General features: G+C 42.8%; 1 protein-coding gene across 1 annotated transcript; it reads left to right on the forward strand.

The window, feature by feature from the left end:
* The first annotated feature begins 2,099 nt into the window (after positions 1-2,099).
* On the forward strand, positions 2,100-14,976 carry sparc (secreted protein, acidic, cysteine-rich (osteonectin)). Its single transcript, XM_024260415.2, has 10 exons — positions 2,100-2,235; positions 8,319-8,384; positions 8,704-8,754; positions 9,398-9,482; positions 9,893-10,014; positions 10,197-10,317; positions 11,422-11,555; positions 12,805-12,953; positions 13,073-13,221; positions 14,584-14,976. The coding sequence occupies exons 2-10, from the start codon at positions 8,328-8,330 to the stop codon at positions 14,610-14,612; spliced, it is 897 nt and encodes a 298-aa protein (XP_024116183.1). The 5' UTR covers positions 2,100-2,235; positions 8,319-8,327; the 3' UTR covers positions 14,613-14,976.
* The last annotated feature ends 1,751 nt before the right edge of the window (positions 14,977-16,727 follow it).

The raw sequence follows: 16,727 nt of genomic DNA on the forward strand, positions 1-16,727 counted from the left end.
AGTGTGGGAACGGGCAAAAGGAAAACTTCCCCCAAAAACAAACAAAAACATGCTAAACGGGGAGCGCGGGCTGGAGGAATGCTCCGGGGTCTTCGGCGCTCCTGTCTGTCGGTGGACGGCAGGTGTTTGAACGGCCTCTGAGGGGGGTGGGGGGGGTTCCCGTAATCCTGTGAGCGCCGCCGCTTTACTGGAACCCGGAGCCGCAGAATCACCAACAAACACACCAAACCTGAGCGGGAACACGGCGTCCTGCAGGACACGACTGTACGACACGCAGGAACATCTGGACTCAAACCTTCAGAGGCCGGCATGGTGGTGGGAGTGTGATGATGGGGAACAGCTCAGGAAGAAGAACCAACGTCCAAACAGACACGACAGTTTAAGTGTGAAAAGAATCGGTTTAGTGACAAAAAGGTCATTTCAAGGTGATAAATTTGAATGACTCTGCAGGACATTCAAACATCTGATTGGAGTTTTAAACGAAGGAAAAACATCTCAACACCTGCTGTGACCTCTGACCCCTGACTGACGGGGAATGTTCCGGAGACGATGAGTCAGCATCCCATCAGCTTTGACTCAGGAGGATTCACCTTCAGGAGAACTTCTGGTCCGGTTCTGGTTCAGGAGCAGAAAGAAAGCTAAGAAATAACGGATTTGTGGAGCAGCTGTTGAGTGTGGGATCACAGCGGAGATGTGGGCGGAGTCTGTCATAAATCTGAACAACATTCCTCCTCGTCTTCAAAATCCGACGTTTTCCGTGTTCGACTAAAGAATTCTTTATGAACCGAAGAGGAACGGATGATTTCATGAGCTCAAACCCCGAGGGAGCAAATGTTCCTCTGACTTCAGCTTCCACAGATCTATCCCATAATCCCACAGTGACTCACCAGCTTCAGTTTCCTCTTAGAAACAGAACCAGAACATTCTTCATTCCTCACACATTTCCTCATCCATGAATCTCCAGAAACCGTCAGAAACTCCTAAACGTTCCACACAGCTGTATTTCCACTCCTCCCTCCTCCTCCTCCATTCTCTCCGTCCGTCATCATCCCTCCATCTCACCTGTGCAGATCCTCCTCATCCTGGTCCTTCTGTGACCTTTGACGTTTTCAAATCCATTCTGATTACCCATCATTTTATTTCTGTTTTCAATGATAACAGTGTTTAACATCATGGAGGTCCAGCTGAGGTTAGTGGTTCAAGTCCTGGAATCAGCAGGATTGAACCGGAGATGTTTCCTACGGCCTCCTTACTCCACTGTGGAGCTCTAGAGCTCTAAAGCTGGATTTACAAATTCACTTTATTTTCCACCACGCTCCGGAATTCAGTGAATGTTTTTCTTAGAAAAGCATCCGGTGGCAGAACTTTATAAACGTGTTGCTCGTTTTCTCCTAAAACAGAAATTTAAAGACAGACTCCAAAGAAGAGGCGTTTTTATTGTGTTTTTGTAACGTTTTCTGATGATGGAGGACGTTTAAATAAAGAAAATAAAGATTAAAATCACATTTCTGAGTATGTATTTCACTGTGAATCAGGAGTAAATGAAAAACTGCAGCTGGAAAAACTTTGTATTAAATATCTGGGCGGAGCCACAAACTCTCAGCAATAAGGAGGGGAAGAGGGGCGGGGCTTACAGCACCAACGGTCCCTCCCACAATTGAGAGGTTAATTTTTAATGAACTCCTGACGCCAAATTTATTCATTTTGGCTAAAAAAGGCAAAATTTCAAATGAAAATTTGTCTGGAAACGATAGAAAAATCGATCAGAAAATGATCGGAGTGGGATGTCAGAGTGGTTTGGAGACCTCACCTTCAGGTGACCTTCAGGTCACGTTGTTCTTGTTTTTCCCAGCTCTGCTCCCAAAGGAGCAGCTGGGGAAACAGCAGGTGAGGATTGGACGGTTTGGTTCACTTGGAGTGAAAGCAAACAGTTCAGAGCTGAAGCACAAAAAGCTTCACTGCAGTTCAAACATGAAAAAAGCAAAATGAAACTCAGATTTCAGCTCAGAAACCTGAACTCTGCTCTGGTTTAAACCATCAAGTTTGTTTCAGGAAAGTTCTCCCTTCAGGATGAAGCTCCGCCCACCAGGAGAGAAGGGGGAGGGGGCTCTGAGGCCGGGCCGGGACGTCCCACTGGAAATGTCTTCTGTGTAAACCGGAGAGTGTGTTAGATCGTCCCGGGGCCCCGCGCACGCCTGACCTCTCTGCTGGTGTCCCTGCTCTGCAAAGCTGAAGGTAAGAGGTCTCACTCTGACTCGAAAATCCTGATCCTGTCAGCATCCGTCCTCGGAGAAGCCTCAGAGGAAAGTTAGAGGACGACTTTAGATCGGGATGGAAGCTGCAGCCTGCAGGCGGGACGTCTGCTGAGGCAGACAGTCTGCGCAGACGATGTGTGCCACATAGGCGAGGGGGGGGGGGGCAGATTCTTTGTCTCGTCTTTTTAAAACTTTAGTTTCATAAAAACAGAAAAAGATTCTGTAGAAAACGTTCCAACAAAAAGAAAGACAGAAGGGAGGGAGAGACCGGCTCTAACTTCAACAAAGCCTGACGGAGTAATGGGAACATTTTTCTCCACAAATACCCTCCTGTGCTCCATCTCCCCCCCTCTCCGACTCTGATTACTCCTCTATAAAGGAATGCAGGTTGCCATGGTGACCACTCCCCAGCTGCTGCCGAGAGCTAATGCAGATGCCGTCTGCAGAAACGTTAATCTTCTCAGAAAAGCTCCTCCAGGGGGAAAACAGAAATGTTGGAGTTTTTCCTGCACATTCGGACGGCCGGAGCCGCTCCTCACATTCCGTCTGCTGTGAAGATCAGCGGTAAAGTTCTGGGGTCCTCCTGGAGTTTCTGCTCATTGTTTGGTTGAGAACTTCCTGTCATACAGCGAGCACACAATGCTGCGCCGGCTTTTCCTCTTCCTCGTTTGGATCTCGTCGTTCCACCTGTAGAGGACTCTTCATGGACAGACGGGAGGACGGTGGAGTCTGCTGGGCTTCATCATTGAGGAGGAGGAGGAGGAGGAGGAGGAGGAAGGAGGTTCTGGTGCCAAAGATGCTGTGGGATTCTGGGCCAGCTTGGCACTCCCCAGACGAGTGCTAATCTCCTGACAGGAAGGAGGGATTGTGCTGCTGTCTGGCCTCGGCGAGGACGGAGAGTCTGCGGTTCAGTGAGGAGGACAGGAAGAAGATCGGAGGAGGAGGAGACCTGGAAGTGTCGGTCAGAAACAGAAAACCCAGAACAAAGAACCAAACCCTCAGCGGATCCTCGGCTGAGAGATTTGTGGTTTTGCTCCTGATTTAAGGCAGGTTTGCGGCTGATGTTTGAACATCTTCATTTGGAAATGTGACACAGAGTTCCATAAACCTGGAGCATCAAATTGTCTCTTTTTGTCTCCACCGAGTCTCAGTTTGGTTTGACGCCACCGTCACTCACAAGGAAACTAAATCTTCAGAGACCCAGAACCCAGAAAACCAAAGAAAAGGAGACTAACGTCACAACACTTCAGCTTGAGAAAAATATCCAATTTAAAAGCAAAATTCTCAAACTTTCAGCAAAAAAACAAACTTCTCCAAGAGTTTTTAGAACCAAAAGTTTGTCAAAAATCACCAGCATGACCCCTCCAGGCTTCCATACAAACAATGTTTTGGATTTCCCATTTTTTGGATTCTCATTTGGAGATTTTTCCTTCATAATAAACTACATTTAAAGCTGAAAATGTTCATAAACTTTGTGTGTTTCATAAAGAACTCTTACTTTTAATATGATAAACTGTCACAGTAAAGGTTTTTATCTGATTAAAATCATGAAAGTGAAACACATTCTGATGAAAGCAGCGATCCCTTAAATGAAATAAAAGATGATTTACTCCAAATTAAAGATTTTCTGTGGCAGTTCAGAGAAATCAAAGAAACCACGCTCTTATTTTGAAAACAGAACTGATTCATCATTCAAACTGAAAAAGAATCAAACAAACAAACCAGTTGAGGTCAAAGAGACATCCCATAATAATGGTCGGGGGGTCATGTGACCTCAGCTCTCAGAGGTCGTCTCCGTTTCAGTTCTCTGTTCTAGATCTCAGGTGACTTTTTGTGAAAACGGCTCTTTGTGTCAGGATATCCCAGGTGGATGGGGGCGGTGCTTAAACGTCAGGTGTAAAATGGTGTAAAAAAGAAAAATAAATGCAGACGATCAAAGTCTAAAAGTTTTCTGGTCTAAATTTTCTGTAGTTTTTATTTATTTATCCCCTATTCAAGATCAATATTCAAGAGAAGTTTCTAACAGGAAATAGTTTTAAAAAGGCGAACTCCAATCTTTCAAAATAAAAGCCCCAAAAACTGCGTTTTAGTTTTCAGGTTTTGTATTTGCTGGACAAAAGAGAGAACAAAAAAAAACAGTGTGATAAAAGACAGATTAAAAATAAAAACCATCTGAAAATTTCAAATTAAAGCTAAAAATCTCAAAAAATCCGAAGCTAAAACTGTAGTTTGTGATCTTATGACAAATAAGAAAAGTTTATGAGTTAATTTATGTTTTTCTCCAAACAGAGACTTCAGAAATATAGAAATTCCCCCAGAAATGTTCAATAAATGTGTAAATTCTTTGAGCATTTCCTGTTTTTTGTGATAATCTCAGACGGTATCACCTTTTCACGAGGATTCTTATTTAGAAAAAGAAAAAAGATCAAAACAGCAGAAAAATAAAGAACTTCCAACTTTGCAAACATTTGTCCTAAAAAAAAGTCTTTTTTATTTTAGTAGCTCCGTTTCAAATGTTTTTGTACTCAGACGAATACTTCAATTCATTTGATTCATATAATCAAACTAAGGAATATTCAGGCAGATAAATCCCAGCATGCAATGTTTTTTTAAATAACCAGAGTGAGTTGCAGAGCTTTCCTGAGGCAGATGTGGTCGCCGCCGCCTCTGTTTGTCTGCTCTGTTTGCCCTGGCCCGCCGGGCCTCCGAGCCGCCGGTTATGTCACGAGGACGAGAACAAAGAATTCCTCTGAATCCTTTGAGCGCTGCTGGAAAAAGCGGAGATGTCAGTGCAGCGGCTCCCGCTCAGGTTGTTTTCCTGCAGCCAGTTTACTGTAGCGCCCTAACTAACCCAAACTAAACAGGTCTGAGGGAGAAGGGCCCCTTTATGAGCCTCAAGTTCCTCTTTTAGTCTGAACTCAAGAGCAGCTTTCCAAATAAAACAATTTGTTTTGCTGCTGCGTCCGAGCCGAGCCTCTCCGACCGACCCGGAAGGTTGGAAATGATGGGAACGGCGGTTCCTTCCAAACCAAACAGACAGCCCATTTTCCACTATCTTCTCCGCTTTTTTAAATCTGTTTTCAAAAGCACAAACGTCACCGCCTGGATCCGCTCTTTCTGGAATTTTCCACATTCAAACCAGATTTTTTTTTTTTTAGAAAACTCAGTTCTTTTAAAACATGTAAAACATCAGAGGGACAAACTGACTTTTTCATTTTGCTGAGAAATAATTTGAATTCTCGAAAAGCTTCTCAGGAGTTTATTGTTATTTTCTGGTTCAACAGAAGTTTTGTGCTTTATAGGCCACAAAGGACAAAATATCGGACCGTTATCGGATCATTTATCAGATTTTTTAAGTGACATGTAGACTAAATAATCCAACGTCCCGTCTCTGTAATCCCATGATGAGATTTCAGATAAAAACATGAAGGTTTCTCCTTTAAAATCTTCCCAACATCTTTAAACCCTCATACCTCAAACGTCATAGTTTCACATCTGGACACAGGAGAGGAAAATCCTGAGAGATCCAGGAAAACCGTCACCATGGCAACTGTTTTTCATTTTTCTGCTTGTGATTATTTTGCTGACGTGTCATCTTCCTTATTAGCAAAATAATAATGGTGGATTTTCACCAAGACCAGAACGGACTGTATCTGAGAACTGGACTGAGCTGGATTGAGTGGGCCCGCCCCCTGGCGTTCCAAACAGGAAGTGGCTCCAAGAAATAAGAGAAATAAACGTCTGTTTTTCAGTCATTCTATTGGTCAGAATAAACATTCTTCTTTTCATCTTTTTTTTCACAATATATTTCTGTAGTTCAAGTTAAACTCACCAATCAGATCCCTCCATAAAAGTAGGCGGAGCCTGCTGGCCAACATTCAAAACGTCCATGTACCCCACTTTCAAGTGGTAGGGGTGTGGCCTTCTAACAAGCTCACTCCTGATTGGTTGACATAGAAACTCAGACCAATCAAACGACGTCTAGCTCAAACATGGCGGCGTCCGTAACGTGAAAAATGGCGACTGACCTCAATTGGTTGGAGCCAAAGTGAACCGTTTTCTTTGGGTGACATCACACTTTTGTAGGAAGTCACAGGAAGTTAGAAAGTTACTTGTGCAGTTTTTCAGAATAAACTTGGATTATTGTGTAAATCAAACTTTTCTTGTTTGTGTCACTTTGCAAACGTCTGATCCATCATCCATCATCAGATTTATGTGAGGACACAAACAGCCTCATTTTAACAAACCAGCATTTAAAAAAGTTACATAAACAATGTTTTTTTATCACAATATTAGATATTAATCAGAATTTAATCACATAAAAATTATAGATTTTGCATAATTCCATAAAAAGCCCAAAAATCAAATTTTATAATTTAAAATAGACTAACACATTTGAGTTAATTATTTACAATAACAGTCACATATTATGTTTCATCAGATAATAAACTCAGTGAATCATCTTAGCTGGTTAATTCCATCAATTAAAAAACAGCATGTTGTAATTTACACCAAATCTAAAATTAAAACAATTTTAAAGGATTTTTGGTCTCAGCCTGTAATATTTGCAGAGCTTAAGGTTGTGTTACCATGGCGACGTCTCACCCGGTGAGCATCCATATTACTGTTCCTGATCAGAGGTAAAAACATGAGTTTATTTGATGCCGTCTCAGTTCTCTGTTGAAAACCTTCATCCGGCCTGTTGAGCTGAAACTTTGGGTTTTTATTTGAATGAATTATAAGTCAGAAAAATGCTGATGAAGCAGAAGTTTGATGTTCCTCCTCCGGTTCTTCAGGGTTCTCATCTCAGCAGAAGCTTTTCCCTTCCCGTGTCTGAACACGTCCAAGAAGAAATATCTTCTCCGGAGCAGACAATTTGTTTTGACCTTCATGACTTCAGACGAGGGAATCCGAACTATGCGGCGCTTTGGACCCCCACACCCCCTCCCCCACCCCCGCCGCCACAGCAGCTGATGTCTGGATGAGTTTCTATACAGTCTGGGAGATAAAAACCATCAGATTCAGAGTCCTACAGACGATAACTGAGCAGATTTCCATCTTTGAGGGGATCCACCCTCATGCACAGGTGCGTGTGGGGGGAGGGGTGATACCTGATAAAAGGGACGTTCACCTGAGTGAAGTGAGATAATGAACGGCGAGCAGGACAGACCAAGCAACGCGGTGCTCCATTACCACTCAAAAGAATCTGTTTGTTCCCTGAGAGGAAAGGAGCAGGGATGGTTCCACATCCAAGACAATGGAGGCCAGAGGGGGCGGAGCCTCAGATGGATCACTTCTCTCTCAGCAGAAACAGGAAATTACATTTTAAGAGCTTCATATCCTACCAGCAGACAGAAGCAAACATTTCTATTTTCTGCCTGATACCTGTCGCATGAATCTGGTGTTTGTCTGCAGTTTGGTCCGTTCCAAAGAGTGCAGTGTGAAAGTAAAACAGACGAGAAAAAGATTTACCGTCATCCTCAGCGTGGATGAAAGGAAACATGACGGGACAAGAGGAAGCAGTAAAGTTACTGAAAGGAAAAAACAAAAATAAATCATCTTTTGTCTTGAAAGAACATCAGAGCTGCTGAAAGTACAAGAAGAAACCACAGATCTCTGTGCAGTGTTTCTGTCTGAACCACAGCGCTGGAAATCCAAACGTCTTGTTTTCCAGCCGCAGGAGACGGACACGTTCCAGGTCTTCCAGAATGAGGATTCTTCAAGGAACTGTAATATGAAGGGAGTTCCGCCTCTGAGGAGACGTGGTTCTGACGCTGACAGAGATCCAAAGCATAAAGCTGCAGACACCTTCATGTTCAGTGAGCTGCTCTGGAAAACGATGACTCATGACGGCGAGGGGAAGCCGTGTGTTCAAAGGGAGGAGTGGAGGGAAAACGTCGCCTCAGGACGTGGAAAAGAGTGGAAGTTCTCCTGAGAACAGGAGCAACACACAAAGCGTGTTTCTGCATTTCTATAACATCATTTAGCAGATACTCACAGAACCAGAGAACAGAAGTTTGTTTAGGAGTAAATATTTAAAAACGTGTCTCTGTTTCTGGACAGACTTTGAAGATGAGGGTGTGGATCGTCTTCCTCCTGTGCCTGGCTGGCCACGCCATGGCTGCTCCTGTAAGTGACCCTCTATGTGTGTGGGGGAGGGGGGGGTCCTGTCTAGTGGGACGTTTTCTGGAGATAATTATGTGTTTTCAACCACGTGGATTTCCTGTGTATTTTTCCATGTGGTTGTGCCACATGTGAAGGATTTTCAACAAACCAAACGGCTCCTTTGGGTGTAGCTGCGTCTGCTCTTTCTGCTCTGTCTGCTGCGTCTGCTCTCTCTGCTGCGTCTGCTCTGTCTGCTCTCTCCGCTCTCTCTGCTGTGTCTGCAGATGATGAGCTTCTGTGCTCGTCACTGGAGCATCTGGTCTAACATCTGTGTTTGCTGCAGGCCGAGGAGGAGCCAGCGCTGGAAGAACTGGTCACAGAGGAACCAGCTGAGGTCAGTCCAGATGTTCAACGTACTGATTCTCCTTCTGGAACCAGAAGCTCCAGCATAACCTCGTTCAAACAAAACCAAAACTAGAGCTTTTGTAGGATATTTCTGAGTTGGAATTACATGGTTCCTAAACGAGCACGTCTGTGTAACAATTCCAACGTTTCCTCTTCGCTGGGCGTCAGCCGCTCTACAGATTTTTCTACGTTTAAATAAAGACAACGCTCCGACTTTACAAATGGAGGTTAAACTTGTGGTGGACTCTGCAGATGAATCTCTGGATCTTTAACAGCTCTGAGCTTCTTCTGAAGACAGGAAATCATGAATTCCAGAATCCTCTGAGATCATTGTGGCCTTTAAAAAAATCCCTCAAATGAAGCTGGAGGTTTCATGAGAACAGTTAATGATTTGCTCCAGAGGTCCAGCGGGACCTCAGATCCCACAGCTGTTAATTTTAGCTTCTGCTCGGCCTCATGTGGACGCAGCTGCTTGTTATTGTTGGATGTTGTGGTTTCCCGCTCGGCCTCAGGCCTCGGCGACAGACTTCTTTTAACTTTTACAGGGAAGCAGAGAGAGTTTAGTGGTTTGGGTAAAGAGGACGCTGATCAGAAACAAAAGATTGATGCATTTATTTATATGTTCTCCTCAGGAAGTGGAGGTGGGGGCCAACCCCGTGCAGGTGGAGGTCGGGGAGTTTGATGAAGCCATTGAGGTTGTGGAGGACGCCGCAGAGAGTAAGTACACAAACGCTGCAGTTGTTTAGGTTGACCACCAACAAACTCCACAAACAACATCCATCACTGCAGCCTTCAAAATAAGAGCGCGCTCATCTGAGAGGTTTCCTAGATTCTCCTGAGTTTGAGGATCGGTTTCTGCAGCTGCATGGAGCTGTGGGTTTAGTCGAAGCCTCGAGTTGGCGGCTAAAGCGGCGTAATGACAGGCTGTGAGCAGACAGCTGTGATTACACGTTCCACCAGCGTCGGCTCGGCCCGGTCCAGCCGGGGATCAGAACGCTCCTCGGGAAACGCCTCCTCAGAGCGGCCTAGTTTTTGGTTCTGGAATGGAGAAACGTTTGTGTTGTAAGAGTCTCAGCGAGGTAAATTCTGAGATTTCAGAGGACGGTTCCATCTTTTCATTCCTGCAGATCCCTGCCTGAGCTACCGCTGCAAGAAGGGCAAAGTGTGCGAGGTGGATGAGAGCAACACCCCCATGTGCGTGTGCCAGGACCCCTCCACCTGCCCCGCCGCCGAGGGCGAGTTTGAGCACGTGAGTCCAGAACAGTCTGTTTTTACATTCATAAAGATGTGTATTTGTATGGTATTTCCCAATAAAGTCAAGTAGGATTCAGCTTTACGTGGAGAAGATCAAATCTTTGTGGAAAAATCTGGTAAATTCTGCACAAATGTAACTTCAAGATGCCATAAAAATACTTTTTTTCCTCCTTTCAGGTCTGCGGAAACGACAACAAGACCTACGACTCCTCCTGCCACTTCTTTGCCACCAAGTGCGCCCTGGAGGGAACCAAGAAGGGCCACAAGCTGCACCTCGACTACATCGGCTCCTGCAAATGTGAGCAGCTGAGACGAGCTTTCCTGTGATCGAGTGGCTGCATGTCGAGTCATGTCGGCTGCAGCGTTCGAGTCGACCCGCCCAGACTTGCAGACTGAGCTGAGGGGGAGTCTGGGCTGACAGGCTTTCATGGAGGTCATGGTGTTGTTCCCTACAGTAATTTATTTATGTCTTTAGTGAGGCTGGGAATCGATTGAAAAAAAAACCAACTAATTAATCACAAACCCGGGAAAAAGATAATCGCGATTAATCGATTTCTTTGGTTACAGTATTTCCTAACAAAGTGTTTTTTAGGCTGTTTTGGAGTTTAGCTAATATCGTTAGCTAAACATGCTAGCTTGTTTTGGCTAATTTAGACTTCTGTTTTTATTTTTATTTTTTAGTTGTTTTGGAGATTAGCTAAAACTTCGAGAACATGCTAGCTGTTTTGGTTAACTTATGTTCTTTTTTTAGTTTAGTTTTTAGGCTGTTTTGGAGTTCAGCTAATATTTCTGCTACATGTTAGCTTTTAGGCTAGCTGTTTGGCTTTTTTTTTTACTTTTTGTAGTCCGTTTTTGAGTAATGCTACTATCTACACGCTAGCTGTTTTGGCTAATTTAGGCTTTTTTTTTTTCAATTTTTTGGCCTTAAATTTTAGCTATGTTTTCAGCTACATGCTAGCTGTTTTTGGCTAATTTGGGCATTTTTTGTTTAATTTTTAGGTTGTTTTCAAGTTTAGCTAAAATTTCAGCCAGGTTTTTGGCTAGCTGTTAGGCTTTTCTTAAAACCTTTTTTTAGTCTCTTTTTGAGTTCGGCTAATAGCTACACGATAGCTGTTTTGGCTAATTTGGCATTTAGCTAATATTTTAGCTTGCTATCAGCTTCAGCGTTTTCAGCAGTCAGCACTAGCATGCATTAAAGCGTTAACGTTCACAGCCCTAGTCTTTATTAACCCTTTAACACCGGAGCTCCAGTGTTTATGTTCTTTGATTAAATATATTTTTGTCAGAAACGGGACTGAAGGATTCCCATAAATTCAGCTGCAGGGAATCAGTAGAACAAAGAAGTCCATAAAATTGTATTTTTGAAGATGAAGCGTCTCTGATGAGCGTCGTTCCTCGGCAGTCATCGAGCCCTGCCAGGACAACGAGCTGAAGGAGTTCCCGCTGCGCATGAGGGACTGGCTGAAGAACGTCCTGGTGACTCTGTACGAGCGCGACGAGGACAACAACCTGCTGACCGAGAAGCAGAAGCTCAGGGTGAGACAGACAAGTGTTCTAAGAAACTTCAGCTGAAGATCAGGACCATCAATACTGACATTATTGTGTGGAAATGAGCAAAACAGAACAAAAACAAGTTGAATATTTCTGATCCTCACCATGAACTTATTGCATTCATAACTTGTATTCTTGCCTGTGATTGGTCAGTCTGTCAGCATAACAACCTCTACAGCGTTCCCTCATTTATTGCAGGAGTTATGTTCTAAAAATGACTTGAAATCAGTGAAGTATTCATCTTTATTTTTTTATAATTTCTAGATCTTTAAGGCAGTAAAGTTCCTCTTTTCTCTAGTGTTTAAAGTTAGTCTAAGAGTTCAAACCTTCACAAAATAATACAACAAAGATTATAGAACAAATGAATCGATTGACATAAATTTGGCAAAATGCACACTTCTTGCACAGATTGATTGACAAGGTCAAGAACCAATCAGGACGCAGGACACAATACGCTGTTAAAAAAATAAAAAGCAAGCGAAATTGCACAAAAGAAAAAACAGCAAGTCTGCAAAAGGTAAAATTTGTTAAAGGAAAGGAAAACTTTATTCTTATTTTTCGTTTATGTATTTTCGTTATCATCTATTATGGGAGACAGATGTATCAAATAAGCACTGTACAGGCCAATACCATGCTAATGTTAGCATACCAATGCTATCACGCATGCTAATGTTAGCATGATATTTTTAGCATGCTAATGTTATTTTCTAATGTTAGTATGCTAATATTAGTATTGCAAAAGTTTTAGATCTTAGAGTTTTCCAAAAACAGTAAGCACTGCACAACCCAATGCCATGCTAATGTTAGCATTCTAATGTTATCAAGCATGCTAATGCTAGTATGTTATTGTTAGCATGCTAACGTTATTTTTCTAATGTTAGAATGCTAATGTTAGCAGAGCGTAAGTTGCAGATCTTAGCATTCCCTAAAAAACAGTCAGCACTGCAGATGCCAATAGCATGCTAATGTTATCAAGCCAATGTTAGCATGCTGATGTTAGCGTGATAACCTGAGCATGCTAATGTTATCATGTTAACATTAGCATGCTAACATTAGCATACTAGTGTCAATAGCCTATGCAGCAAACATGGGGTTATGCTACCAACACTTTTTAACTGTATTTGACATTTAGATTTAAGTTTTTATCCTTATTTATAAAGTTGCTTTAGTTGTAAATCGTTTTTAGATGCTAATCTGTGTCTGCCGCATGCTAACACTGATGTTACTACTCCAGGTAAAGAAGATCTATGAGAACGAGAAGAGACTGCAGGCCGGCGAGCACTCTTTGGACCTGTTGGCCCGCGACTTCCAGAAGAACTACAACATGTACATCTTCCCCGTCCACTGGCAGTTCGGTCAGCTCGACCAGCACCCAGTTGACGGGTACGTACCTGGACGACCTTCTGAAACTAGCTCCACCCACACCTGGTCTGCAAACAGGCAGCAGGAAATGACAAAGGTTTGCGTGTGCTGCCGTTACTGACTGTCCTGCTGTTCACCAGATACCTGACCCACTCGGAGCTCGCCCCGCTGCGCGCCCCCCTCATTCCCATGGAGCATTGCACCACCCGTTTCTTTGAGGAGTGCGACGCTGACCAAGACAAGTACATCGCCCTGGAGGAGTGGGCCGCCTGCTTCGGCATCAAAGAGCGTGAGTGTTGAGTTTAAAAGTTGAACGTTTGAGTCCAAACATGAAATGAGGGTCAAACGTTTACGACGGTTTTATGAAATGTTTAAAGGATTTAGACCTGAAGTTTAAGTGCAGATAAATTAAAGGTTTCATATTAAACTAGCTTAAACGATGCTCCACAAATGCTAAAGTGAGATTGTTGAAAAGTGCTAAACAAAACATGACCACAAGGGGGCACACCACAGTGGTTTAGTATGACCGTCCCAAGTGTGGTCAATGCAAACGGTTGTGTGAGGAAAGCCGTAAAAGTAAAAGGAAAATAACACTTTAATACCAAAGACATATTAATCCACTAAAAAATAACATTCTTTTCAAATATAGATTTAAATTTCAATGTGAATAACCCATTAAAAAATGCTTTGGTAGCCACATGCTAACAATGCTAACTATGCTAAATCAAATTTATAACAGCTGATAAGCTGGAAAATGTTTCATGTTTATGTTTTTAGATGTTTTTAACCATTTCGATCCAGAGATATTGACATCTAAAACATCCGATCTTTGAACTGAAGTAACTCTTTATGTAATTGTCGTAATTCTAGTGGATTCTGAAGCGAAGAAAAGAACCGATGAACGACACAATGTCAGCTGATTCTCATCGATTGTGTAAACACTTCATTACTGTAAAGTGTTGAACAGCAGATTGTTTTTCTCCGTTTCTAAATCTGTCGTAATTACGTTAATTGCCTAAACAGTTGAAGAGTTACGGTAGTTCAAAGAACGTTAGCATCATAGCTAAAGCTCTGGTGGACCGGAAGTTCAGGTGCTGCGGTTTCAATTTGCTAGAATCTACTGCAAATCCGGAAATAAATGCTGTTAAAACTTTGCAAGCTAGGCCACTAAGCTAAGCTGCTATGCTAAATGCTAGGCTAAGCGACTATGCTAAGCCGTTATGCTAAGCTGCTAGGCTAAGCCACTAAGCTAGGCCGGTATGCTAAGCCACTTTACGAAGCTACTATGCTAAATCACTAAACTAAGCTGCTACACCAAAGCATTAAGCTAAGCCGCTATGCTAAACCACTATGCTAAGCTGCTATGCCAAGTTGCTAAGTTTAAATGCTGTGCTAAGCCGCTAAGCTAAACCCCGTTTCTCCTAGTCAGAACCAGCTGATTCACCTTGATAGCTTAAATGGTCGAAGCGTTTCGGTGCATCAAAGAGTTTGTTATTAAGGAGTCACTGGCTTCATCTCAGATGTTAAGGGGTTATTTATCTCTAGAGGAAGTTGTTAAATGTGAGAAAATAAAAGTTTCTTGGGTATCTTGTGTCACTAATGTGTCGTGTTTCCATCCTCTAAACCTGATCTCCTGCGTTTGTGTTTGCAGAGGACGTGGACAAAGACCTCGTCATCTAAGCTCCTCAGACCAGCAGCAGTTTGACCAACAACTAGTTGCTACTAACCAGAAATGGTGCTGATCCCTAAGTTAAAAGATAACAGCTAAAGGTGCTAATCGCGAGTCCTTTTCTTTGTATTTTCTTTAATAATGACATTTGCTTCCTATACCACTAAAAGAGAAATCTTCACAGTCTGTACTAACCATGGTGAGCAGTCGAACTAAAGACCCAGTAAAGAAAACCTCGGATGTAAATTTGAGTTGCTGACCATCTTCTCTGCTGTTGATGCAGTCTGAGATGTCGCATCGAGGAGATGAAACTGTAAAGTCAAAAATAAAGTTTCTAAATAAATTCTTCCTTCGCTTGCTTCCTACAAGAACAAACGGTTGGGTTTGTTTGCTCTCTCTGTGTTGGTTTCTTGTTTGGTTTTGGGACGTTCTGCAGCAGATCGCTGAGGCTTTCTACTGTTTGACTGAGAGGAAACCTCGCCGGCTGAGATTTTCTCTGGTCTTTCTACTGACTCTGATCGCAACAACAACTGTTCTATGAATAAAAGTCTATGAAACAAAGTGGACATCTCTGCATACATTCCTCCCTGTATCAGTCTCACCCAGACGATCCGACGGTCTCGGCGTTCACGAGGCAAACGTGCTCCAAGAACTTCTCTACATTTGACCTTCTACTGGAAAAGGTCATTTTCTCCAAATGAGGAATTTGTAATTAATTTGAAGGGATTTTCCTGTTAGTTCGGGGTAAAATAACCTTTTTTAAACAAAAGGTTTTTATTTTATTCATAAACATTTACGTTCAAACAAACTTCTTCAAATAATCATCTTTTCTAAAGAAGCAGAAGTTTGATGTGTTGAAACTAGATTATTCTACATCCTACATACGTTCTTGAAGAAGCTTTTAGCCCACCGTGTTCACACTGAACTGTCGCTACCTGATACCAGGGCACGCACTCACAGGTGGAAGAGTCTCGTGTGAAATCTCAAAGAGATGCAAATCTGGTGAATCTTTGGAAATGGTTATTGTTGTTTACTTGTTACGACTTTTCTTATATGCTTTCCAGTCAGACACATTCACACATGGATGGACGGCTTTGGTGCCAAACACCGGCGCCATCCTGTAACCACCAGAAACAATGTAGGATTCAGTGTCTGCAAGGCGGCAATCGAACGTGAAATCATCCAATCAGAGGTCGACCGCTCTACAGCTGCACCACAGCCGCCCCTCGCTTCAGATGTGTCATATAAATCGGGCTGGACACAAACCACAATTAATAATTTCTCCTTCGTGATCAATGAAATGAAAAAGGACGCCATCCATATGTCACCACCAAGTCCCTGATTGGTCAACACTTTTAACCTGGTTTAACTTTTATCATTGTTCAATGGCTGTGTGTTTGGTCCATAGATCCTGAAACTTGTAAAAACTTGCATAGTGACGTGTAAAAGTGAGTTTTGGCCCAAAATGTGTTTACGTCGACTTTTCACAGGAAGTGGTCACTGGAATGTACGTTACTGAACCTGGTATGAACATAGCATGACGTGTTGTTTAAGGCTCAATCTGAATCCTTCTCTTCTTCCTTCCCCTCCATCTGAAGGGGCAGTTTAAGTGTCCGGAAAATGTATTTTTAAATTTCACCCTCTAAACGGTGGGATACAAAGTCCTCCGTCGCGAGGCTAAAAAGTGTCGCGCTGAGAAGCCCTTTTCTTCACGTGGTGCGCTCTGAACCACAGAAGTTTACCTTTAAATGTAAGTTATGACTTTTTGTTGTAGCATGAGCTTCTTAAAGTTATAAAACTGCGGTTGTTATGTATATTCAAGCCGCTCCACGCTAACGCTAGTGGACTGGCGATTATTGATGACATCATCGACGAAAGTCACGTCTAAAATCTGAGAAAGTATTTTTTCATAACTCTTCATTTGGAGGGATACACGAAGGGGAAGGGAAGAATTCGGATTGGGTCCAAGTGTTCGCTACAACTTGTCGCCCGCAGCATACCCATAGAAAAAAATGTGCATGAACATTTTCATTTCACTGCAATGATCTTGAAATTTCCTGCTTGTGCTGTACAGGTTTGACCATTACAGACTGCATGTATCCACATTTAAGAGCAGTTGTAACAAA

The sequence above is a fragment of the Oryzias melastigma genome, linkage group LG10 (assembly GCF_002922805.2).
Source record: "Oryzias melastigma strain HK-1 linkage group LG10, ASM292280v2, whole genome shotgun sequence".
NCBI classification, from domain to species: domain Eukaryota; kingdom Metazoa; phylum Chordata; class Actinopteri; order Beloniformes; family Adrianichthyidae; genus Oryzias; species Oryzias melastigma.